We start from the raw sequence: 26,878 nt of genomic DNA, 5'->3' as shown, positions 1-26,878 counted from the left end.
AATTTTCTGTGATGACGTTACTAATCAATTAGTAAATGTAATCTTAATTTCTTCCTTTCCATTAAGTAAGGAATTGAATTGGACAGTTGTTATATTGCAATATGGCATACTCTCATCTTGTCTTCCAATTAAGATAGTTTGTCAGGGGTTGGTGAACTAAAATCATGAAAGTTATCTCCCCTTAGATCATATTTTCTGAAGTTGCAGTGTACATATATACTTCCCTCTTGAACATTATTTTTAAAAGGTTGTTCTTGCCTGAATATTCTGATTTGAGATGTGTACAGCTCAGTGAGAGGATAGTTATAAATATTTATCTCTTAATGCCGAGCTGCAACTCTCTAAGTAGGTCTTACCATTGTGTGTGATAGTTACTGTAAGTACATATCAACTGACTTTAATACTCAGCCTTATAGCTTAATTTAATATAACATTTTTCTATTTCGGTTGCTTCAATTGTGTAATGTTCTGTATCATACCTTTAAAATGTTTGTCAATATCTAAAGTGAAAATGTTTTAAATAAAACAAAAAAGAAAAAAAAAGTAATCATTAAAAAATGGTTCATTGCTCTTAATGTTTTATTAAAAAAATCAGCAACATAATGATAATATTATAACAACTGTCAAATTATTCCAGCAAAATTTATATCCATTTATGCCTCAATCAGAAGGGTTGAAATACGTCTGTTTACAAAATGTAACATGCCTGGAACAGCTTCATTATATTTTGTATGTGCATTATATAATACTGTATAAATTGTTGGAAACTACAGATGTACTAAGTCCAGTTGACCCTGTATACCATAATGCATCCTCATAAAATAAGAAAGATTAGCTATAATATACAAGTACACTTAATTATAATACTTTAGGTTAGTAAGTGTATTCTTTCTTGTATTTCTTATTAATCACAGTTATGGTCACATGAAACAAAAGAAAAAAAATGGATAAATTCCTATTAAGATCTGTGGTTTCATGACTTTCTATTAAGTTCTATCTGGTTATTTATAAATAAATATTAAAACAAAAAAACACAACAACACCAAACTTGTATACAATCCTATATATGTACTTACCTAAGTAAGAAGATACATTGTACTACCCACACAGGCTACACCAGGTATGGAGAGAATGTTTAAACAACTATGTAATGCAATGCATGATTAAACTTATTCAAATTTTACACAAAATAATCCTTCATATTTTTTCTGGATACCTAATTACTTCTTCACTATTCCTCAGGCAAAAGAAGTCTTTTTTAAAATAGATATAGAAAAATATTAGGGTACGTAACCTATATGTACATGTACTCTTTTTATCCAAGGATCATTTTAGAAAATTATGTATGGGATCCAGGATCCTTACTATACCGAGATATATTCTGGAGTCTACAAACTTTTAATAGAATCTCCTTCTTCGCCTAGTCATGATTTTTTCTATTGCACTACACAGCAAATAGAACATTTGATCCATTCTGATGAAATTAAATATTATATCCTGATTGATCTTTAATCACCTCCTTATTTTACAATTTGTCACAAAGCCAACTGTACAAGTCATCATAGACTGCCACTTTAAATCCCTGTGTGGTAACCCTATCTCTCAGCAGGTATACCCATATATCAGATTGTGTTTCAGATCTTCATAATTATAATGTTAATGTCCTTTATATCCAATGGTGGTGCCACTTATGTTCATTTGATGTCCCACTCATCCAATGGTGGTGCCACTTATGTCCATTTTATGTCATCTACTGGTGGTGCCAACTATGTCCATCTCATCCAATGGTAGTGCCACCTATGTCCATTTGATGTCCCACTCATTAACTGGTGGTGCCACCTATGTCCATTTGATGTCCCACTCATTAACTGGTGGTGCCAACTATGTCCATTTGATGTCCCACTCATTAACTGGTGGTGCCAACTATGTCCATCTCATCCAATGGTAGTGCCACCTATGTCCATTTGATGTCCCACTCATCTACTGGTGGTGCCAACTATGTCCATCTCATCCAATGGTAGTGCCACCTATGTCCATTCGATGTCCCACTCATCCAATGGAAGTGCCACCTATGTCCATTTGATGTCCCACTCATCTACTGGTGGTGCCAACTATGTCCATCTCATCCAATGGTAGTGCCACCTATGTCCATTTGATGTCCCACTCATTAACTGGTGGTGCCACCTATGTCCATTTGATGTCATCTACTGGTGGTGCCAGCTATGTCCATCTCATCCAATGGTAGTGCCACCTATGTCCATTTGACGTCCCACTCATTAACTGGTGGTGCCACCTATGTCCATTTGATGTCATCTACTGGTGGTGCCAGCTATGTCCAATTCATCCAATGGTAGTGCCACCTATGTCCATTTGATGTCCCACTCATCTACTGGTGGTGCCACCTATGTCCATTTGATGTCCCACTCATCTACTGGTGGTGCCACCTATGTCCATTTGATGTCCCACTCATCTACTGGTGGTGCCACCTATGTCCATTTGACGTCCCACTCATTAACTGGTGGTGCCACCTATGTCCATTTGATGTCACCTACTGGTGGTGCCAGCTATGTCCATCTCATCCAATGGTAGTGCCACCTATGTCCATTTGATGTCCCACTCATCCAATGGAAGCGCCACATATGTCCATTTGATGTCCCACTCATCTACTGGTGGTGCCACCTATGTCCATTTGATGTCCCACTCATCTATTGGTGGTGCCACCTATGTCCATTTGATGTCCCACTCATCTACTGGTGGTGCCACCTATGTCCATTTGATGTCCCACTCATCTACTGGTGGTGCCACCTATGTCCATTTGATGTCTCTCTCATTTAATTGTAGCACCACCTATATCCATTTGATGTCCCACTCATCCAATGGAAGCGCCACATATGTCCATTTGATGTCCCACTCATCTACTGGTGGTGCCACCTATGTCCATTTGATGTCCCACTCATCTACTGGTGGTGGCACCTATGTCCATTTGATGTCCCACTCATCTACTGGTGGTGCCACATATGTCCATTTGGTGTCTCTCTCATTTAATGGTAGCACCACCTATATCCATTTGATGTCCCACTCATCCAATGGAAGCGCCAACTATGTCCATTTGATGTCCCACTAATCCACTGGTGGTGCCACCTATGTCCATCTGATGTCCTATTCATCAAATGATGGCACATACCTAAGTCCATTTGATGTCCCACTCATCCAATGGTGGTGCCACCTGTATCCATGTGCTGCACTATCTCATTGACCCTTGCCAAGAGAAACTGCTTGTCACGTCCCTCCTGTTAGACATAGACATAGGTTACAATAAGTACTTAATAATACAATAGGGTATAGGAAGGTAATTTTTATAACTTATTTATAATAATTCACATTTTTTTTGACAATAATTTCCAACAATAAATACTGAAGATTTAGATAAAATAAAAATACTGGGCCCAGATTCTACATTTTATTAATGCAAATATTATGATAATTCTTCCACAAAAGATTTTTTTCCCAAAAATAAAGAATAAAGAAAATTTCTGAAGAATGGTAAATAATACTAAGTACTTACCAACTTCAACTGTTCCTGTAGCATTTTCTCCATCTTTGTCAGTCCTTCTTTTACAGCCCAGTAGTAGTACATTATCAAGCTGGAAAACATTTGACAGCTTGAAAATCATAGACAGAATATAAATCAAAGACAAAAGACTTGAAATTAACAGATTGGCTCTCTTACAAAACAAATAAATGTTTTTGATAGAGATGAAATATAGCAGAAACATCAACATTATTATAAAACGTTGAGAGTTTATATGCGACCTTGACCTATTAAATTTGACTAATGACATTCAACATATCAAGTATGATGACATATAGTTAACCACTTGAGGGCTCCCAAAGATATTCTTAGATGCAATATGGCTGAATTACTTCTTTTTGACAAAACCTATTATGTACTATATATGGTAAGGCTTGCCTGGTCCTTTTGTTAAAGTCCTTAGATGGTGTACTGATTATCTCCCCTGTATACATTCATTTTAATCTTGCCAGGATCAATTAAAGCATATATGAAAATCGTGTTCCTCATCATTAAAAATTCATTATTAATAAATACTCACCACATCACTAAAATTGCTGGTATAAAGAAATCGATCTTTCCAAGGAAGAAAAACACGTCCTGAGCCTCATTGGGCCATTCCAAGATAACATGTGCCACAGTGTCAAAGAATACAGTATCGTTGGTGGTGTAGACACGGAATGGACCACAGCTCTGGGATGGGTTAAAACTGGTCAGAAGGAAACAACACTCCATCATCAGTAAATTCCATACATGTATATTGCATATAGAACATAAAGACTGATTTAACTTCATTAACACTTACACTGTAGCATTTACCACAACAATCATCTCTCATGCATCTGAATCTTGAAATGGACAAAACAATTTAATATTCCTATTGGAATATATGTAACATTAAGAAGACACATACTTGCCAACCATGTAGGTGATGGGGATGGCGGCCATCAGGAAGGATATGAAGAGCATGCCAATGAAGAGTGAATTAGAACGTGTTGTTCTGTATGGACGAGAGGGAGCCACATGGTTGTTCAAAAGGGTGAACTGTAACAAGAATAAAAAACTAGAACTGTAATAAGTAAGAATTGTATACTCTGTATCAAGTATTTAAGAATTACTGTATATACCACCACAACTAATTAAGGAGCGACAAATATCCAATCAAAGATATCTCTTTAAGTTATCATTATTTTCTGTTTCCACACACCACTCAAGCGTAGAATTGTTTAACTTAATCCGTCAAATTTGTATTTTATTTCACATAGACACGGCTCTCTGACTGATCAGTAATATTAATGTTCTCCTTCCGGACACGTACACCACTATTTATGGAATCTTAACAATAAAAATGTATGGTTTAATTGTTTATGATTCTGTTATTACATGGTTCTATACCTTATGTTCTGATAATGTAGATGTATTACAGAAAATATTGAATGTAATTTTTGTACGGATAATAACTCTAAGTAACATTCGTCTATACATTTGACTTAACTAATTTTTGTCATATTTTGTGTTCTTGTAAGTCATATTAGTATAGTTACTGCATGCCATATTTTGTATTATCGATGTTACAAATGAATTCTGTATATACTGATAGGCTGTATGGCCTAAAGTGAATAAAAAAAATTGAAATTGAAATTGAAATGTTGATGTGTACATATTGCAAGAGAAAGAACATAAGTACCAAGGTATATTGCAGGCTGAACCCTTGAATTTGGAAGGTAACAATTGTATACAAATTCCATGTAATTTGCTATTGTTTAAACTGCAAAATATAACTAATATAGAATTGTTTCCAAATCCTATTCCTGTATATTTTGTCTACTATTGAAATCATTTGTAATATACATATTGGAATGAAAGTTTATATCGATAAAGAATTACTGAATAACTGATGTCCAACAGAGTAAACAATAATAATAATCATGCAGACTAAATACGTGTATTTTGAGTTTAAAAATGCCATGTGTCATAACTAGATCATCCAGAAGCAAATACAAATTAACAATGAATGGTATCCCTAGTAAATAGATCAAATTTATTTAAATGCCATACATTGTGCATATTACACATCTGTTTAAGTGATCTGAACTTTTCAGTTATATAGAATTTTTTTTATATTAATCTGTGAGGATCAGAGAAAGAAGAAAGTTATATATTTACCTTTTTAACATAAAACACAATAAAACACTTGAGGAAACACATGAATGGTATCAAAGGGCTGAAGAACAGACCCATCCTGAAATAAAAACAGAAAATTAATCAAAATTTTCAAGCCAATTAAAGCCAGAGATTACAGTGTGTCCATCGCTCCTGGGCAATGTATAAATATTCAGTATCAGATACAAAAAAAAAACTCCACCTTAATTTAAAATGAATTAACATTTATAAATATTTGATTCATTTAGTTTTTCTAGATTTTCAAAAAGTATTTTACAAATTCAACATTGCTTTAAATTGGATTATCACTTACAAATATTTGTTATATTTCATTATCCTACAGATTTTCAAAACATATTAACTCACCAACAAAGAGTTTGGGCATAAACAATATCTAGAACCACCTTTGGAAGATCTACTTCAGGCAAGCCCACCATGTTGATCAGTTTGAACTTCTTACCAAATGTGTTGTAGACAAGCCTAAAACCATACAATATATACATTATATAAAACTTCAATGGATGATCTGGTGGCACAGTGGTAGGACATTTGTATTTCATGTAGGCAGCCACGGTTTGATTCCCCAATTGGACGTGGACAGGTATGGGGTCACCTGCACAACCATGTGGGTTTTCCAAAGGTACTCTGGTTTTCTCCCACATTAAGACCCCTCTCATGCTTCCATCCAGGCAAACATGCATTTGATTAATATAAGTTAATATAAATAAAGTTAAAAAAAGTTAGAATTATTTTTTGATCAATTCAAAGGTATATACATGTATATATTAGTGAGGAAAGAACTGTAGTAGGTGCTTCAAATATTGAAAAATTAGATATTTCAAAAGATATTTGTGCAATTTTATCTTCAGACAACAGTCCAAGGGAAAGAACTCTTGCCATAAAAGATGATACCTGTTCTAAATTTAAAAACAATAAAAACAGATATTTGAAGTTGGAAATTAAACAACAAAACACAACTTTTCAAGTTAGTTTGGTAAAAACGATGAATAACTTAAATGTGTAAAATAGTGTCATACCTTCTGGGTAACTCGATGACAAATGTGACAATGATGAGAACAAGGAAGTCCAGTATAACCAATTTATAGATCTGCTGTCCAACGTAAGTCTCCCAACACTGATGAAAGCAAAAGAATAGAAACAAGTAAATATGCTAAATAGTTCAAAAGATTGATAATTTAACACAGAATCTAAACAATATATACCAATCAAACATATATACATGTACCACAACTGATGTATGTGTATAGCTCATTAGTTATTGTCAAGAAAGGAAAATCTTAAAATGGTAAAAAAGGGAATTACTGCTTACAATAAAGGCAAAATTATAATTTGTGGTAATCAAGGTACAAGTAATGTATGAATCAAACTGGAAAAAAAGATATAGAGATAGAAGGATATAGGCGCAGGGAAATAAATAATTGTTGAAATATACAGAAAGAAGCTGAATTAACAGCAAGAATTATAATGGAATATCTTAAACTGGAGCACTGGGGAGAACCTAACTGATTGGGCAAAATTCAATTAGCATGTACATACTATCTTGAGACAGGTACTACCTTGATGATACTGCCAGGGACATTGGTGGAGGTGTTAGAAGAGTTGGACATTACTAAGCTCGATGTCCATCTCTTGTTACCACACATGTACTCAAACTGTGGATTCTCTGTCTGTAGCAGCTGATAGATAGATATCATCAACACACCCAGGGAGGACAGCCGCAGTAGGATTGTTCTGTGGTAGTCAAAAAGCTAATTATTTGGGTATGGTTTTTCTCTGTATGTCAAACATATTGACATTATATTTCTCTGTCTGTCATAAATGTTTACAGTATTTCTCTGTATGTCAGAAATGTCCATGACTCCATGGTATTTCCCTGTATGTCAGAAATGTTCATGGTATTTCCCTGTATGTCAGAAATGTCCATGGTATTTTTCTGTATGTCAGAAATGTTGACAGTATTTCTCTATATGTCAGAAATGTCCATGGTATTTTTCTGTAAGTCAGAAATGTTGATTGTATTTTCTCTGTATGTCAGAAATGTTGATGGTATTTCTCTGTATGTCAAAAATGTTGACAGTATTTCTCTGTATGTTAAAAATGTTGACAGTATTTCTCTGTATGTTAAAAATGTTGACAGTATTTCTCTGTATGTTAAAAATGTTGACAGTATTTCTCTGTATGTCAGAAATGTTGACGGTATTTCTCTGTATGTCAAAAATGTTGACAGTATTTCTCTGTATGTCAGAAATGTTGACGGTATTTCTCTGTATGTTAGAAATGTTGACAGTATTTCGCTGTACGTCAGAAATGTTGACAGTATTTCTCTGTATGTCAGAAATGTTGACAGTATTTCTCTGCATGTCAGAATTATTGACAGTATTTCTCTGTATGTTTGAAATGTTGACAGTATTTCTCTTTATGTCAGAAATGTTGACGGTATTTCCCCGTATGTCAGAAATGTTGACAGTATTTCTTTGTATGTCAAAAATGTTGACGGTATTTATCTGTATGTTAGAAATGTTGACAGTATTTCTCTTTATGTCAGAAATGTTTACGATGTTTCTCTGTATTAACCAATCAATATCCTCCCACCTCTATAGACAAGCTTTAGTAATAAATTATGAACAAAGGGCCATTACTCTGTATATAGCAAGGTGGGTGTGATGTCCAATTTTGGTGACACTTTGCCATCTCAGGAGTTAATCTCATGTAAAGCTTGTTGATTCCTAGTGGCAAGGCTGATCAGTGACTTAATTGATTCTGTCTCATTTAATTAAAGTTGGTAAGAATTCCAGCCAGTTTAAAGAGATATCGACACCTTAAATCATATTCTGTCTTGAAAACTTAATTCCATTATGTACTTTGAATTGCCAGCTACTTATGGATGATTTTTAATTTCTTTTATCTCTATGAATCTATATGTATCTCTATGTAATTCTTTATGTTGGTATCTTATTACTGTCTGAATTCATGTTATAATATGGATTGTCTTCCATACACACACCATCAAGTCTTTGTCTAAATCAAAAGCCTTTTCTACCCTAGTTCCTACTGTAGAATCTTGTTATAAATAGAGACCAACCTGAGTAGAGTCATGATCATCTCAAATGAAGGTGTATAATCCTCTAGAACGACAACTTTCTTGAAGATGATCGGTATGATGATATTGAGGAGTGTGATTGTCACGGAGGGGATGTACTCAATAACAAACTGGACTGCTTGATTAAAGTCTGTGAACTCCTTTTGTAGCTTGAAAATAAATTCAAAATAATTAAAATATAAATGAAGGTTAAAAATATATCTAAAATCTGTAGCCAGTTTTGAAGATCCTTTCTAAAATCTGCAGTTATGTTATCTTGATTAGAGGTGAATAACCCTATCTAAAACATGTCAAACCTGTTAACATGGGAAATTAAATCTGAAACCCTTATTGTCATTAGAGGTAAAAAAAAAACATCTATTACTATTGTGAACATTTGAAGGCATGGTGATAAGACATGATAAGGAAATAATAAACTAATTGTCATGAAAATTGACATAAGTGTGCTGGTGCCATCATTTGCTTTATTGCAGAAAAAAAGGTAATGCCTTTCCATGCTAATTTTCTTGATATCTGGAATATTTCAATATTTCATAAAAGAGATTATTATTTCAAAATCAGGATGAAACAAGAGGCTAATAGACCTAAACGGTCCCCTGAGCTTTGATATGTTTTGGCAGATTTGATTCCTGTGACCTTGAATTTGAGGTCAATGTTGTTCACCCCAGCATGCTACAGGCCCAATATCAGGTCTTTGAACCTCTTACTTAATGAGAAGAGGTTGTTTGTACATTTAAGCATATTTGACCCCTATAACCTTGAACAAAGGTCAAGGTCATTAATTTGAACTGTCTTAATAGCCCTTTACCCCAGCATGATACAGGTCAAATATCAAGTTTCTTGATCTCTTGCTTAATGAGAAGTCATTTACAGACTTCAGCATATTTGACCCTATGACCTTGAATGATGGTCAAGGTCATTCATTTTAAAAATCTTGATAGCCCTTCACCCCATCATGCTGCAGGGCCAATATCAGGTCTTTTGACCAGTTGGTTATTGACAAGAAGTTGAAAATGTTAATTATTTACAAACGCACTACGCACGACAATGGACAAAATGTGATTAGAATAGGTCACTATTGGGAACTCTTACAAGCTGTATTCAAACGTAGGGTCTGACAGTCGATTAGAAATCTTTCTATCGGGAGAAAGCATTTTTTTATTGTTTCATATCCCATAAAATTAGTAACCTGGATTTCCATTGGAAAGATATAACCTTAGTTATCATTGGAGGTTAAATCTACAGAACAGTAACCTTGGTTACCAAGAAAGGTCAGAAAACAACATTTCATCACTTAATTATAATTAACCAATGTTACAAGTCCATTTTTATCTTTGTTTTCTAGAAAATGAAGTTGATGGATAATCATTAAATGTTTTATGAAGATCTAATTGTTATGTAAATTACACTTCTAACAGCTTTTGTCCCAATACAAGCTGATTCCAAGAAAAGGGAACATGTAATTTTAATTGTATAGTTGTGAAAATTTGTGAGGTAGACAAGAATCTTGCTGCCAATTAGACTAAATCTCTCTTGTTTTCTGATAACAGCCCTTGAGATGTAAGGGGAAGTCAGGGACCAAGGGATCTTACAAAACTCTACAGTCTAGTGATAATAACTTACTGTGAGAAGTTGGGAGAAGGATAAATAGATCAGATACAGTGATCCTCCGAGCAGGAAAAACATCAGAATGTTGATGACTGTTCGTAACAGATACAGCTTGATTTTGTCACCTGTTGTTCGACTCTCCATCTTCCACATAAACCGCTGAATTTCCAAGTCTTTCTGAAAAATATGATTGGCAATGGAAGGCATTTTTCTTTGCATGTGATGAAAAGTAAAAAAAAAACTAGCTCAGGTCCACCCTATCAGCAATAGGAAAATCTCATGTGTGTGTGGAATTTTGCTGTGTTCATCCTGCAATTATATGTAATTTTTTTTTTTTTTTAGCAATTACTTAACAAGATATTCAAATTGATACTACCATGGTAATCACTCATTTGCCCAGATGATAGAGGGTGAGGGGTGTTTCTGTGGGAGAATACCCATGTAGTCAGGAAGATGGCCCCAGACTTTGAAGAAGGTCTTAGATGTGAAAGGGGAGATCCAATGTGTAAGCAACTCTCCACCTGATAACTCAAGCGTACCAACACAATTAAATTCCTACTCAAAGTCAGTTGTTTGGCTTATTAAAGGTCAATGAAATAGAATTTGTATTTGATTCTACTGAACAGTAATATATATGGGTGGACTTCATATCATCATGAGGCATCACTGCAGTACTACAAGTAATTTCAGATTGAATGTGATGGATATAGCTAGCTGCAGTTTGTTCTATGGCTTGAGACATCCTGAATGACTACCAAGAAAGAGAGACCTTGAGTTCCCCACTGATGTTGCTGTGCTTGGTTTTAGCAGCCTTGGCCTGTGATATACAGAAGTCCCAGCCTGTTAACACTTTATTAGAATACATGGCCATCATAGCTCCTTGAATCCCTGCTGTGTCCTTCAGTCCCTTTGAGGAGCTGGCAAACAAACCAAATCACTTCTAAAGTAAAAATTACATTAAATATAGATATATCTTTATACAGCGAAACTCAAAATCAAAAATCAAAAGTGACACCTTTGGGAACATTTTTGTCAGATGACCTGGTATACTCTCTAATTTAGGTTGTAGCTGGAAGCTTGGATGTTGAGTTACTCAGGGTTTGAATTATATAGGTTTTGCCTGATATATATGAAATATGTGCTGTGAGTTTTTTTTCCCTTCATTCTCTCAAACCATGCCAATATGAAGGAGTTTGTTTTTAAAACTGGACCTATCTCACTCCTATACATAATTTTACAAATGTATTTCAAGATTGATTTTCAATGAGTCAGTAGAAGACTTGAATCTAAGGAAATGGAAATACTCTTAGAAAACCTCTGACAAAGTAATTGTGAAGTTAATCTGATACACAATATAAAGTTTATAATATAGAATAACATATGAAATGGAAACATTGCAGCCATTTACCCAAACATTGTTGTGCAATGTTTAATAGATTCTTCTTGCTGATTACTCAATGAATCTAGGAAAGAATCCATCTGCCTCATTACAATACTCCACATCAAATGTCTACATGTATTCAGTTTAACTGATAATTAGAATGTATTGCTTAAATTGTGGATAAAACACTGTAAAATGCTGAAGAATTCTCTGGAAACTTACTTTTTGACAATGACGAAGAAGCTGATGATGAAGGATATACCAGTGGCAAGGAGGTATGAGAGGCCCATGTGGTAGGTCTCCTTGTTACTGTTAAAGGGATTATGGTATGTCTTGTTAAAGAAGGCTCCATAAAACAGCACTGTGTCCTCCATCCAGCCCTGGCATGACCAAACACAGACATCCAGACATAATAGGCATGATACATTTGTATGTTGAAAAAATAACAGAATTGGCTCATTTTTTAGCATTTTTCATGCAATGGAGTTTTTGACACATGTCCTTTTCTTTAAAACAATGAACTCCCAAAATACTTCAAATTTGCTATGTGTACGTTTACAAGTACATGTTCATACTGAATACATATTTTTTAACCATTCATGACATATAAGCCCTCTTCTTCGTGAGAGAAAGAAAAACAAAAGAAAATTTGTCAAATACATTCCTCTACCAAATGGGTTAAAGGTCAAAATTTATGTTATAGTAACCTACTTTTTATACACACTTCTTTACCTAGATTGACTGATGCCCTAAGTATAAAGTTCCAGTTATAATGAAGGAAATGAAATCTATGATGTAGGCCAAAGGTCAAAGTGTAGGTCAAAGTGACCTACATTTGATACATGACAAATTGCTCCAAGCATGAAGTTCCAGTGAGAAATATATTACAGTAGATAGAGCCCTGACAGGATAAAGAGTATAAGGATAGAAGGATGGAAAAACAGACAGAATGGAGGGCAAATTAACAGACACAATGCAAAACTATAGTTCCAATTCCCCCTTTTGAAATATTATGCCATAATATTTCAAAAGGGGGAATTGGATCCATGTTATTAGTACCCCCATAATATGGGAAATGGGGATACTAATAACATGGATCTTTCCCAATTTAACCACAAAATGTTGCAGTAAAATGTACAAAACACTCACCGTTCCCTGTAATAAATGTAGAACGACTCCAAAACCATTAGAATCCAAGGAATTTGAGACACTGAGTTCCTCCTTGTAGTTCTCGGTACAGTTGGCAGCTTCAGCCTGAAAATGTGTCACATTCTGTCCTACCAATGAGGAGGAGAAAGTCTTCGGAGATTTATACAAGGCAAAGTAGGGCACCAGGGTCAGGCAGATGTTCACAAGACAGATGTACATGTTCAGGAACATGAGCCATCGAACGAACCGGAAATATCCCATGATGGCAGTACCAAATTGACCTGTAAATCAACAATATCAATTACCCTATGAATTATACAAGAGGCCATATGGGCTCTACAGCAACTTTGAAGTTGGTTGAGGTCATTTCTACAGATACTATGCTGATTACTTCTTTATTCAAATATCAGAGTAGGCTAGGTTTATTCATATTAATAAATTTTCTAGTCCTTTATTCCAGCATTCTATTGGCCTAATATCAGGTCTCAAAGGCTCTTGGCTATCGCAAAATTATTATTTACAGATTTAAGCCGATTTCACCCATGTGACCTTGAATGTAGGTCAAGGTCATTCATTTGAACAAACTTGGTAGCCCTTCACCTCAGCATGCTTAAAGCCCAATATCAAGTCCCTGGGCCTCTTGGTTATTGCGAAGAAGTTGTTTGAAGATTATAGCCTATTTCACCCATGTGACCTTGAATGAAGGTCAAGGTCATTTATACTGAACAAACTTGGTAGCCCTTCACCCCAGCATGCTACAGGCCCAATATCAAGTCCCTGGGCCTCTTGGTTATTGAGAAGAAGTTGTTTGAAGATTACAGCCTATTTGCCCAATGTGACCTTGAATGAAGGTCAAGGTCATTTATTTGAACAAACTTGGTAGCCCTTGATCCCAGCATGCTACAGCCTAATATCAAGTCCCTGGGCCTCTTGGTTATTGAGAAGAAGTCGTTTGAAGATTATAGCCTATTTCACCTCTGTGACCTTGAATGAAGGTCAAGGTCATTTATTTGAACAAACTTGGTAGCCTTTCACCCCAGCATGCTACAGGCCCAATATCAAGTCCCTGGGCCTCTTGGTTATTGCGAAGAAGTTGTTTGAAGATTATAGCCTATTTCACCCATGTGACCTTGAATGAAGGTCAAGGTCATTTCTTTGAACAAACTTGGTAGCCCTTCACCCCAGCATGCTACAGGCCCAATATCAAGTCCCTGGGCCTCTTGGTTATTGAGAAGAAGTTGTTTGAAGATTATAGCCTATTTCACCTCTGTGACCTTGAATGAAGGTCAAGGTCATTTATTTGAACAAACTTGGTAGCCCTTCACCACAGCATGCTACAGGCCTAATATCAAGTCCCTGGGCCTCTTGGTTATTGAGAAGAAGTTGTTTGAAGATTATAGCCTATTTCACCCATGTGACCTTGAATGAAGGTCAAGGTCATTTATTTGAACAAACTTGGTAGCCCTTCACCCAAGCATGCTACAGGCCCAATATCAAGTCCCTGGGCCTCTTGGTTATTGCGAAGAAGTTGTTTGAAGATTATAGCCTATTTCACCCATGTGACCTTGAATGAAGGTCAAGGTCATTTATTTGAACAAACTTGGTAGCCCTTCACCCCAGCATGCTACAGGCCTAATATCAAGTCCCTGGGCCTCTTGGTTATTGCGAAGAAGTTGTTTGAAGATTATAGCCTATTTCACCCATGTGACCTTGAATGAAGGTCAAGGTCATTTCTTTGAACAAACTTGGTAGCCCTTTACCCCAGCATGCTACAGGCCTAATATCAAGTCCCTGGGCCTCTTGGTTATTGAGAAGAAGTCGTTTGAAGATTATAGCCTATTTCACCTCTGTGACCTTGAATGAAGGTCAAGGTCATTTATTTGAACAAACTTGGTAGCCCTTCACCCCAGCATGCTACAGGCCTAATATCAAGTCCCTGGGCCTCTTGGTTATTGCGAAGAAGTTGTTTGAAGATTATAGCCTATTTCATTCACCCATGTGACCTTGAATGAAGGTCAAGGTCATTTATTTGAACAAACTTGGTAGCCCTTCACCCCAGCATGCTACAGGCCTAATATCAAGTCCCTGGGCCTCTTGGTTATTGAGAAGAAGTTGTTTGAAGATTATAGCCTATTTCATTCACCCATGTGACCTTGAATGAAGGTCAAGGTCATTTCTTTGAACAAACTTGGTAGCCCTTCACCCCAGCATGCAATAGGCCCAATATCAAGTCCCTGGGCCTCTTGATTATTGAGAAGAAGTTGTTTGAAGATTATAGCCTATTTCACCTCTGTGACCTTGAATGAAGGTTAAGGTCATTTATTTGAACAAACTTGGTAGCCCTTCACCCCAGCATGCTACAGGCCTAATATCAAGTCCCTGGGCCTCTTGGTTATTGAGACGAAGTTGTTTGAAGATTATAGCCTATTTCACCCATGTGACCTTGAATGAAGGTCAAGGTCATTTATTTGAACAAACTTGGTAGCCCTTCACCCAAGCATGCTACAGGCCCAATATCAAGTCCCTGGGCCTCTTGGTTATTGAGAAGAAGTTGTTTGAAGATTACAGCCTATTTCACCCATGTGACCTTGAATGAAGGTCAAGGTCATTTCTTTGAACAAACTTGGTAGCCCTTGATCCCAGCATGCTACAGGTCTAATATCAAGTCCCTGGGCCTCTTGGTTATTGAGAAGAAGTCGTTTGAAGATTATAGCCTATTTCACCCATGTGACCTTGAATGAAGGTCAAGGTCATTTCTTTGAACAAACTTGGTAGCCCTTCACCCAAGCAAGCTACAGGCCCAATATCAAGTCCCTGGGCCTCTTGGTTATTGAGAAGAAGTTGTTTGAAGACTACAGCCTATTTGCCCCATGTGACCTTGAATGAAGGTCAAGGTCATTTCTTTGAACAAACTTGGTAGCCCTTGATCCCAGCATGCTACAGGCCTAATATCAAGTCCCTGGGCCTCTTGGTTATTGAGAAGAAGTCGTTTGAAGATTATAGCCTATTTCACCTCTGTGACCTTGAATGAAGGTCAAGGTCATTTCTTTGAACAAACTTGGTAGCCCTTCACCCCAGCATGTTACAGGCCCAATATGAAGTTCCTGAGCCTCTTGGTTATTGAGAAGAAGTTGTTTAAATGAAAAAGTTGACGCCGGACGGACGGCCGGATGGACGGACGACGGACGCCGCACCATGGCATAAGCTCACTTGCCCTTCAGGCAGGTGAGCTAATAAACAATGATATTACTTAATCCTTAGGTCCAGTGGCATAAGGTGGGCTTATTTACATGCCATATTTTTTGGAGACCAATAAGGGAGGTTGATGATTATTTTAAGGGCTTTTGGCCTAAAATAAGGAAGATTTGTTCACAACATGCTTTTTATATGAATTTCAACATTTTTATTCAATTTTAAAGCAATGAATTGATTATATATAAAGTTAAAAAGAGTAGTTGTATTTTTTGGAGATATGATATGAAAACAACAAAAAGATTTATCAGATTCCGTTAAATACTAAGCGGTTTTTTTGTTTTTGTTTTTATTTAAAGTTAACTCTGATGAAAAGCAATATGTAGGGGTGAGCTCATTACCGGATAGATATGGTATAGAGTTTTATTAGATAAAGGAAATGTCCCAACACTCTATCTCTAATGAAGAAAGGTTCTAGATTGTTAATTTTGTTTCTTTTCCAGCTTGGAGTTGATTTTCCATTTACTACTGTAACAATAGATAGATATACAAAAGAAAGTTATATGACATATTCACTAAGTTAAGGTTTTCCATTTCACAAAAAGAAATTTGTTTATGAAGCAAGGATCTTGTCCATCAAGCTGCTGGCGTGTTAGTGGCTAAACCAGCTACAAATGTAGGTATATCATATACCTTCCACTTCCTTTAATGATCCAGCCCAAGGCTCCAATTGGTAGATCCAACTCTTTGCCTGTAGTTTGAATCTTTGCCATGACTGAACATAAAGAAAAATTTCAACTAGAAAACATTACATGTGAGAAGGATATTGGTGTCATGATCGACAAAGATCTGAACTTTAAAAAACACATACAATTAAGTGTCAACAAAGCAAATAGCATAGTTGGATTGATACGGAGATCATTTGTGTATTTAGATGAATCAATGTTTACATTACTATTTAAAGCACTAGTAAGGCCCCATCTTGAATATGCTGCAAGCGTCTGGAACCCTTTCAGAATTAACGATATTGATCTGATTGAAATTGTGCAGAGGAGGGCAACTAAACTCATCCCAGGACTTAAAACGCTATCGTATTTGGAACGTTTGGAAAGATTAAATCTTCCAACACTTTCACATCGGAGAACTAGAGGAGATGTCATCAATGTTTTTAAAATAATGAACAATATATATGATAGTCGAGTAACGAAAAACTTTTTCCAAATGGACAATAACAACAGAACTAGAGGTCACTCCCAGAAAATTTTCAAAAAACGATGTCGACGGGATGCAAGGAAACACTTCTTTAGCTATCGAATTGTTGATCTCTGGAACAGTCTTCCCCAACATGGCATAAATGCAGAAACTGTTTATCAGTTTGAAATCCTGTTGGACAATTATTGGAAAAATAACCGGTTTATATATAAAGAAAAATAATCTCCAAATGCTACATGTACATTGCACCGGACTGATATTATTTAATTATTATTTCTTTGTAATTTACTGGATATGGATATAGAGGCTTTCAGCCTGCGTCCATAATGTTTCCTAATAAATCCTAATAAATAAATAAAAACAGCCATTAACACATTGCTTTGTAAATTCTATCTGACCATTTGTACATCTTTCTGACCATTTGTTAATCAATTTGACCATTTGTACATCTATCTGACCATTGGTACATCTTTCTGACCATTTGTTAATCTATCTGACCATTTGTTAATCTATCTGACCATTTGTACATCTATCTGACCATTTGTACATCTATCTGACCATTTGTACATCTTTCTGACCATTCGTTAATCTATCTGACCATTTGTACATCTTTCTGACCATTCGTTAATCTATCTGACCATTTGTTAATCTATCTGACCATTTGTACACCAATCTGACCATTTGTTAATCTATCTGACCATTTGTACATCTATCTGACCATTTGTTAATCTATCTGATCTATCCGACAATTTGTACATCTATCTGACCATTTGTTAATCTGTCTGACCATTATTGCACACCTTTCTGACCATTTGTACATCTTTCTGACCATTTGTACATCTTTCTGACCATTTGTAAATTATTCTGACTATCATTGTACATCTATCTGACCATTTGTACATCTTTCTGACCATTTGTACATCTATATGACCATTTGTACATCTTTCTGACCATTTGTACATCTATCTGACCATTTGTACATTTTTCTGACCATTGGTACATCTACCTGACCATTGAAAACTTATGAGAAACATTTATTTTAGTGCCATTAGAGGAAGTGAATCATTGTGTATCGTACCTTGATCAAGACATTGGGATATCTTTTTTCCAAATATAGTGTGTTGTGAGGCATCATATGATTCTCAAAATCAAGCATTAGTGGAATTAGGTTTCAATGTCACACAACTTGTAATACCCGGGTAAGTAATTAATAAAAAAGAGAGAGAGATTAAATCAACAATATAATTCATATATTTAAAAAAAAAAAATGTTTTTATTTATATATATAGTTATCTTGGGGTTTTTTTCTCAACAAAAAAAATAAAAACTATCATATAAAAAAATTACCTGTTTTTGTCTGTGATTCCAGGATTTAAATCCTGTTGCTTTAACCACCGGTTCTCCAACAATCTTATCTCTGAATCAAAAAGGAACAATAGTTACAATTAATGTAATTGACAAAATATGGAAACCTGGTCTGTGTCGCTCATCTACATGTACAAAATGTAGCAAGCAAAACGTAGTCATGGTGAAATATTTTCATCGAAAATTCCATTTTAAATATCTCTAATCAGATGATCAGGGACTTAAAAATACTACATCTCTAACTGAAGAATAGGCTTTTCTATATTTTTATACAATGTTTTGCTCTATTACCACCCTCAAAAGCTTTGAGCATCGTCCTTTATCTTTTGAATTTGAAGTGGGAAAAAAAATCAATTCTTATCCTGAAAAAAGTTGATCTTGCAACACCTCTTTCAGCACATTAGCTTTTAGTCTTATTCTGATGATTTTATAGGATGTTGTTATTAATGTTTTTTGCAAATATAGTTTGTGTTAATTAGTTATATATATTTTTGTATTTCTATACCTTGGATACCATTTTATACACATTTTCTATGGATATTTCCTCCAACAGCCTAAATTAGGACTGAGCACTTATGTCTCTTTTTTTCCCCTTACTATGCACTGAATTTTTTGCATTCTATTGACCTTTAACCTTAAAGTCAAGGTCACAATGATCCAAAGACAGCACTGTATTTTTCAGTTGGGTGATACACATACAAGAACTTTCATTGAAGATTCCTTAAACTGTTTAAAAGTTATTGCTGGATAAGAACTTTTAGAAAAAAAATGCACTTTAATCTTTGACCTTGAAGGTCAAATGTCCTTACAGTAGTGTATTACATATTTGCTATAGGTAATGCAAGTATATACTGCAAGATTCATCAAGAAGTTATGGTCCCCATAACAGGGTTGCCAACTCACGCACGTGAGACAAAAAACTCACGTAAAAACGTCCCTAAAATGTCCCTTCTCATGTTTATGGAATAAAATGTGCACATATTTGACCTTTGACCTTGAGGTTAAGGTTGTATTGAATCAATGACAAAGCAATGCACTTTGTCAGTTGGTGATAAAGATATACGGCAACTTTAATTACAATATATTGAATGGTTTAAAAGATATTGCCAAGACAAACATTGGAAAAATTCCCAGTTATTTGACCTTTGACCTTGAAGTAAAGGTCACTTGTTAACAACAATGCACTGTATATTGTCTTTATGTGATATAACTATGCTGCAAGTTTCATCAACATATGTTCAACAGTTTAGAAGTTAATTATGGCCCAGACAATAATTAAAATCATTGTACAATTTGCACATACTGTATTTGACCTTTGACCTTGAGGTCATCAGCTTTACATGATGCAAGTATCCTGAAGTTTCATCAACATATCTTTAACAGTTCAGAAGTGGCCCAGACAAAAAAACATAGAACCAGAAGAACATATCTCCCTTCATTGAAGGGGAGACAATCAAATATTTTTCTCTTTACATCCAGCAATTTTTGTAGATTTCAAAGTAGATCTAGCCATTTTTTAATATTCTGGTATCCTGTATAATATATAATATTTTTGACCAACCACTAGCCATATATCAGGTAATATCACATTTGCCTGTAATAAAGCTATGGACAGTAAAAAGCATGTGACCTAGCTATAATGATAATGTCATCAATACTGTGTTTCATGATTAAGTGCATTTTAGTTCAGGACATTTCAGATAAGGAATATTGATTTTTCATAAATCTTTAGTTGGAAGAAGGAAGTAACATATTTTCTAAAGCATGTGTTAGTATTGATTATTACAAATCGCATGTTATAAATACCTCTGTATCCAAACGATTCCATCTCTGATATACATTTAACATGGTAAGACACATGTACAAAATCATCAGTTATACCTGTATAGTCAAACATGTACAAAAACCATCAGTTCTATAGTCAAACATGTACAAAAGCCATCAGTTCTATAGTCAAATATGTACAAAAACAATCAGTTATATTGTCAAACATGTACAAAAGCCGTCATTTATATAGTCAAACATGTACAAAAACTGTTATTTATATAGTTAAAAATGTACAAAAATCACCATCATCAGTTATAAACACCCGTAAAGTCAAACATGTACAAAAATCACCAGAGATCTGAGTCACATATGTATGTACAAAATCATCAGTTATAGATACCTGTAAAGTCAAACACGTACAAGAAATATCAGTTATAAAGCCTTACATATACAAAAATCACTAGATATCTAAGTTATACATGAAATGTACATCAGTTGGACAATGGTATTGTTACACCTGTAAAAATGTAATTTATTTGAGGTGTAAAATATTATATTGGCATTTTAGTGATTTTTACTGGTCAATGCAAACATTTTGACCATTCATACTTGGTAGCATATAGTCAGGTAATTAGAAGCAGTATATATAGATATGTAAATGGCAGAAGTATATATCTAAATGCATGAAAATTATTTATACAAATTTTGGAGAAAATACTCACTTGTACACTGATACAACATCATGCAATGTCTTTTGTTCACGTAGTAATGTTAATTTGTTGCGGAGTGCTTGTTTCTCTAACTGCTGGTTGCTTGGTAAGTCAAATACAGTTGCTTCCTCCTGAGTGCTTATATCATCATTGCCATGTACTGATGCAAGAAATCTTTTACTTTTCCTTCGAAAAATCCTTGTCTTTGTACCATCTGAGAAGTCCAAATTACATGCACTCCTTCTGTATCTTACACCAGGAACTTCCTGCTCAATTTGAAGGTCAGAATCATCAGTCCTTAGAAACCCAATATTGTCAATTCCTTCATAGTAATCTACCTGATTGTCTTGAAATCTATTATCTGATGATCTTTCCATAAGGATTCTATTTCCTGACAACCTTCTCCTTGAAACCCTATCTTCTGGTGACCTTGCCCTTGGGTTTCTGTCCTTTGGTGACCTTTTCCTCAGATCTCTGCTCTCTGGTGACCTTGGCCCTTGGGAATCTGTCCTCAGGTGACCTTCCCTTTGGAAATCTATTCTCATATGACATATCTCTTGACAAACTGTCATCACCTGAGTATGAGTCATTATGCTGACCATACTTTCTATGACTGATGTAGACACTGTTTTCTTGCTCATAGTCTGGAACAAGCATTGTGTCCATGGGAATTTCCTCATGAAATCTATCATCTTGTGGCCTTTTCCAATATTCTCCATGATAACCTCCTGAATAGGAACCCTCAGATTGTTGTTCAAAACTACTTGAGTGAAAGTCATGTCTTCGTTTCATGTCAGCATTATCCCATTTGTTGTCAGAGCCATAATCCAGATGGTTTTCAAGATACTCATTTCTAGCATAGAATGCCATTTTTAAGAATATCAATGTTGAATTGAATTTGTACAGCTTTTATATAAATCCATAATTTGTTGTTTCTTGTGAAATATCCAACCATTTCATTAAAATATATTTAACTGTCAACTGTTTATAGAGTCTGCAAAATGTTTTTTTCGAAGGTGCACAATCATATCCGTCCACGTAAAGCAGTAAACTAGCCCTAGCTCAACTATAGATATTACCTCACAATATCGACCAGCTGGAGATTTTTGAACAAGGTGATAACAATATATAATCAGCCAATCAGGTGACTGCTATACAACAACCTTATCTAGTCTAAATACTGCACAGTAATAAATTAAATCCAATGATATACTTTTTTATCCATTTTTTTTATTTTCAAATAAGACACAACAATCTCACATTTCCTAATGATAATGCTAAATGTGCATCAGAAAGACCTCAAATCTCACAGATATCATATTTCAGTTGATTTTTTTAAAAAATTGTTTACATTATTTCCTGAATTGCTTGTCCTATAAAATGAACTAGCATGCTTGCTTCAAGGTTTCTATGTTTATTGACGTTACAATACACTTTTAAAAATGATGGGGCTATAGTACTTCCTGGATAAAGCTTTTCTATCGAGGACAGAGTTGTACCTAGTGACATTCACATGAACGTTGATAAGGTGACATTATCTCAACTTGACACAATGTGGCTATCATTATTTATACAAGGAGACCAGTATCACAACATTGATTTTATGTACACAGCCATATTGATACCGACTGTCAAATGATATAAATCAGCACACATTGAAAAACCATCAACTTTTTAAAACAGCTAATTTTTAAAATATTAAGACAGATCTAGATATAAGGTCTAAGGTGTTGAAATGTGTTTAATATATATACATGTTATTCAGCCATAAATATAAAATGCATATATTCAATATCATGAGACTTTTTTTCTAACATGTGTTACTGTTAAAAATTGTCATAATACACTATAGTTCTAAATCAAAATTGACAATAAAAACCCCACATATATATGAAAAAGAGACCAATGAAAAGAGCTATAGATTTTTAATGGTTAGAGTATACTGCCTCACTGACATCTGCCAGGTTAATATAGGAAAAAATCAAGTTATATATGTAGTATGCTCTCAAAAAGATAACTGTGGCAGTGACAAACCAGGGCATTTTTCACTGATTCCGGACAGGGCCTTTTTGCCTCATTTTGGGAAAAAAACAGGAATCAGGAAGTAAACTGCAAATTTTTGGGGATTTTGCTTAAATATGAAATAAATTTGATTGATAATGGGGCTCATTACTAGCCAAAACAAACTCTCGGAAAAAGCCTTTTCAACCTTCATATCAACCCTCTTAATGCAAAAGGAAATAGACTTTTTCTGGCTGTAAACACCCTTGTATGGACACTAAGAATACAAGATTTGATTGTTTCGAAATTATAGTACTCGTTCCATTCAATTATCAGACAGATAGCACACCTCATAGATAAATTTCATATCTGAAAGTACATGTACCTGACAAATTTCTTTACTTGTATCGAAGCTGTCATGGACTTAATACTCTGCCTCCGATTCCATTGCTCTTCTTCATTTGCTATGTCCTCTGTCATACTCATTGAACGTGATTGTTTACGGGCAAGACTCAACTTTTCTTCTTCTACCTTGAAAATATTCAGAGGGTAAATAGAAGATCGCCTTCGTTGCATCAAAGAGCTTTTGCGGCGTGGGAGGTCAGCTATCTGTCTACCAAGTACAAGACCTGTCATGGATCCGTATGCCTGGGCACTTGGCAACTGTGCCATGATAGCTGCCCGACTCTCTCTCCTCCTCTGTAGGCTGATATTGGCATCACTTGCAGGAAGGCCAGACAACTCTGTACCTACAGCCACAAGGTAAATCATGTTGGTTTGAGGCTTAAAGGCACTCAATTTGATTAGTATAAAAACAAACTCAACTCATAGAAAGTTGGGGAACAAGTGATGGTGACTCGCTTCATTTTCATGGACATACTGATTAATTTTGTATGTAAAATTATCAAATGAATAGAACTTTTAATCATATTTTTATTCATCAGAAAATGAACTTATACCCTGTCAATAAACGTAATTAAAACCTTTCTAGCCAGTGATTAGGTCATTAGTATGAAAGCAACAAATTTCCCTTGAGCATTGGATCAGAAAAAAATGCATTATGATAATACCATATACTGTAAGAAAACAGATTTTGGAGTAGCAAATAACCCCTTAATTTCAAAATGAAAACAAACTTAACAAGTAAGTTTCCAGGTTTCAGTCTAATGACACTAACACTCAGTGACCTTGGTGTTAAACTACCTCAATTATACATAAGTAACCTTGGTCATCAATTATCAATGACATTGGTCGTCAGTAACATTTGTCATCAATGATCATTTACCTTGAATACCAATGACCTTGACCATTAATGACTTGTTTTTGTAATGCTGTTGAATATTAAATAAATGCTGTTTAAACTAAATGACTTTGAACACCAGTGACCTTTATCATTATTGACCTTTATCATCAATGACCTTGATCATCAGTAATTTTAGCCATCAATCATCTTAGATTACCTGGGAACTTGGTTATCTAGTTATAAATCATATTTGAGTGACAGGTTAACTAAAATGAGGTTTGTCCATATATCAAAGAAGAATCATATATATACTATCGACTCTGTAATGCACATCTATGATTAATAACAATACATGTGGTGTGAGCATCACGTGTATCAATGACGTCAGACTTATGGACGTTGATGATCCAGACATTCATTTGTGAAGTTCTCAAAAGAATCGTCAGAAAATATGCCTACAGAATTATTTATATTGCAAAAGCTACAAATTCTGTGTTACAAAGAATGACAAACGCTGATCTAGAAAGGAACGCTAATCGGAAGGCGCGATGCTCGGGAGGAGAAATCGGGAAACGAGGGAGCAATGTGCAAACCGTTCTTTCGAAAACTAGGCCTATGGGCATTTTTTTCATTAAAAAATAACCGAAAGCGAAGGTGGATAAAATATAAAGTTTGACTTCAGACATGGAACGGATCTAAAGGATGTTTCTTGTGATGAAGGCTACAGACAAGGACTGTTAAGGCTTTTTTCCGTTCATTAAAAAGTTGAACAATTTTGCGAAGAAAGAAGATTCACCCAAACCTGCTGAAGATATGTGACGATGTATCGGTAAGGTTGAGAAACTGTAACTCCATCGTCTGTTACTTGGTAATGGATTGTCCATGTTTGACTGTCAGCAAGCTGTCGAAGACTGGAATTATACAGGCTGCCGTTACATTACGCTAATTAGTTTACTAAAACTGGTTGTGGGTCTAAATAAATCATGAAGACACCAAAACAGCATATTCCGTGACGTCATCACTTCATGCATATTCATCTGGCGCCAACACTTCGAACCTTTTCACTTGCAATACATAGATCTAGGCCTGTCTCGATAGCTTCTGAATACAAATAGGCCTAGTCCAGTTCAGCTATTTTTGTAGTGAAATGAGTTTCTGCCAGTCATATCCGTTATTACTGTAGCGGGACTGGACTGGGTCGATCATCGGTGACCAGGTAGCTCAAATGGTAGAGCATCCGGCTAGTGTTCGGAGGTCCCGGATTCGAACTCCGGTCTGGCCGCTACATTTTCTCCTCTCCTGTTACATTACTATAAGACCCATGTCTAACGTTTGAACAATGCATAGATACAACTCAGTATTGCTTTATGCCTACTAGGCCCTAGAGGCTTCATTTTTAAAATGATTTTATCAAATTTCCTATAGACTCTATATCTGTCAGGTTTGAGAATTCCCCATTTTGTTCATGTTGCGAAGGTAAAGGTCAGTCAGTCAATCCTACTTAGAACAGTAAGCCGCCGAAAGGTAAGATATTTTACAATGTACATACTTTTGTTTTCCTATTTTATCTCACAATCTGCATGTAGAATAGTTCATAGATGAGCGAAAATTACTCTTAATTAGATCGAGTTTATATATCAGCGTGTTCCATTTAACGGAACGTTCCGGTTGTGCCAACTAGGAACGGGTTCGCTAAATGGTACATGACGTTCCAATCACGTTCTGCGCACGCGAAATCCAACATGGCGGACATAATAATGATTGCGTCAGCGTCCTATACGTTTTTGTCGTTTTTCAACGAGGACGATGACGATACTGTAGAAACAGCAGCGGCGGTTTGTAATATAAGAAACGAACGTACCCGAATTTCTTTTTATGTACTGACCATTGTCAAATATTATGATGAACAGGAGTTTCATTATCATTTCCGAATGACCAGGAGTTGTTTGAATTTCATTTTTTTTTTATTTCATTTTTTTTTTTAAATTTCATTTTTTTTTATTTATAAATCTGCTGGCATGATAAATGCTGCAATCAAGCATATTCAAAGTTTCAAAATTTCAACAAAGATGTACAGCCAGAATGATATGCGATTAACTAACAAATAGATTATTATCACTACTGTAGGCTATAGACTTCCGACCCTATCAGACACTATCCAGCATATCTGATTGTCCCTGGATGTTTTGAAATCTTAATAGATCTTATTCATGGCACTGGTAAAGTGCCGGTCTATCATGAGCAGGGCCGCAGACCGTTTCGATGTCACTGGCAGTAGTATCGCCAGGACTAAGGCGCGAGTCATCATCGCCATAATGGAATATGATGAAGGAGTTTATCGTCTGGCCAACTGGTAAATAACACACAATCTACCTTTTACGATGCCATCTACTTT

The 26,878-nt window shown here is 35.4% G+C and overlaps 1 protein-coding gene across 11 annotated transcripts; it reads right to left on the bottom strand.

The window, feature by feature from the left end:
- Positions 1-546: 546 nt before the first annotated feature.
- LOC117333231 (transmembrane channel-like protein 7) lies at positions 547-25,612 on the bottom strand. 11 transcript variants are annotated; one of them, XM_033892499.1, is made up of 18 exons: positions 25,286-25,612; positions 23,626-23,989; positions 18,745-18,814; positions 16,879-16,960; positions 12,994-13,274; positions 12,067-12,224; positions 11,233-11,380; positions 10,479-10,640; positions 8,838-9,004; positions 7,312-7,486; positions 6,772-6,869; positions 6,101-6,214; positions 5,738-5,813; positions 4,485-4,615; positions 4,113-4,280; positions 3,566-3,644; positions 2,070-3,290; positions 547-2,027 (listed from the first exon to the last, which is right to left on the bottom strand). In XM_033892499.1, the coding sequence occupies exons 1-17, from the start codon at positions 25,365-25,367 to the stop codon at positions 3,207-3,209; spliced, it is 2,439 nt and encodes an 812-aa protein (XP_033748390.1). In that variant the 5' UTR covers positions 25,368-25,612; the 3' UTR covers positions 547-2,027; positions 2,070-3,206. The 11 variants fall into 11 exon arrangements, with proteins under 11 accessions (XP_033748390.1, XP_033748323.1, XP_033748331.1 ...); XM_033892432.1 differs by lacking the exons at positions 23,626-23,989; positions 25,286-25,612 and adding an exon at positions 21,252-22,335 and having other exon boundaries at positions 2,070-3,141; positions 3,185-3,290; XM_033892440.1 differs by lacking the exons at positions 23,626-23,989; positions 25,286-25,612 and adding an exon at positions 21,252-22,335 and having other exon boundaries at positions 2,070-3,057; positions 3,185-3,290.
- Between the last annotated feature and the right edge of the window lie 1,266 nt (positions 25,613-26,878).

This window comes from Pecten maximus, chromosome 1 (assembly GCF_902652985.1).
Source record: "Pecten maximus chromosome 1, xPecMax1.1, whole genome shotgun sequence".
Lineage (NCBI taxonomy): Eukaryota > Metazoa > Mollusca > Bivalvia > Pectinida > Pectinidae > Pecten > Pecten maximus.
Note: the sequence above shows the minus strand (reverse complement) of the source record. Positions and strands in the feature narration are given on the sequence as shown.

Bases quoted from the DNA above. Each gene is read 5' to 3' on its own strand.
- LOC117333231 (XM_033892432.1), bottom strand. From the start codon at position 22,018: ATGACTTTCACTCAAGTAGTTTTGAACAACAATCTGAGGGTTCCTATT. The intron at 10,641-11,232 runs GTCTCTCTTTCT...CATATTTTTCAG, and splicing joins ACATCAGTGGGGAACTCAAG to AAAGACTTGGAAATTCAGCG. The intron at 5,814-6,100 runs GTGAGTTAATAT...TTTTTATTTCAG, and splicing joins TATGCCCAAACTCTTTGTTG to GATGGGTCTGTTCTTCAGCC.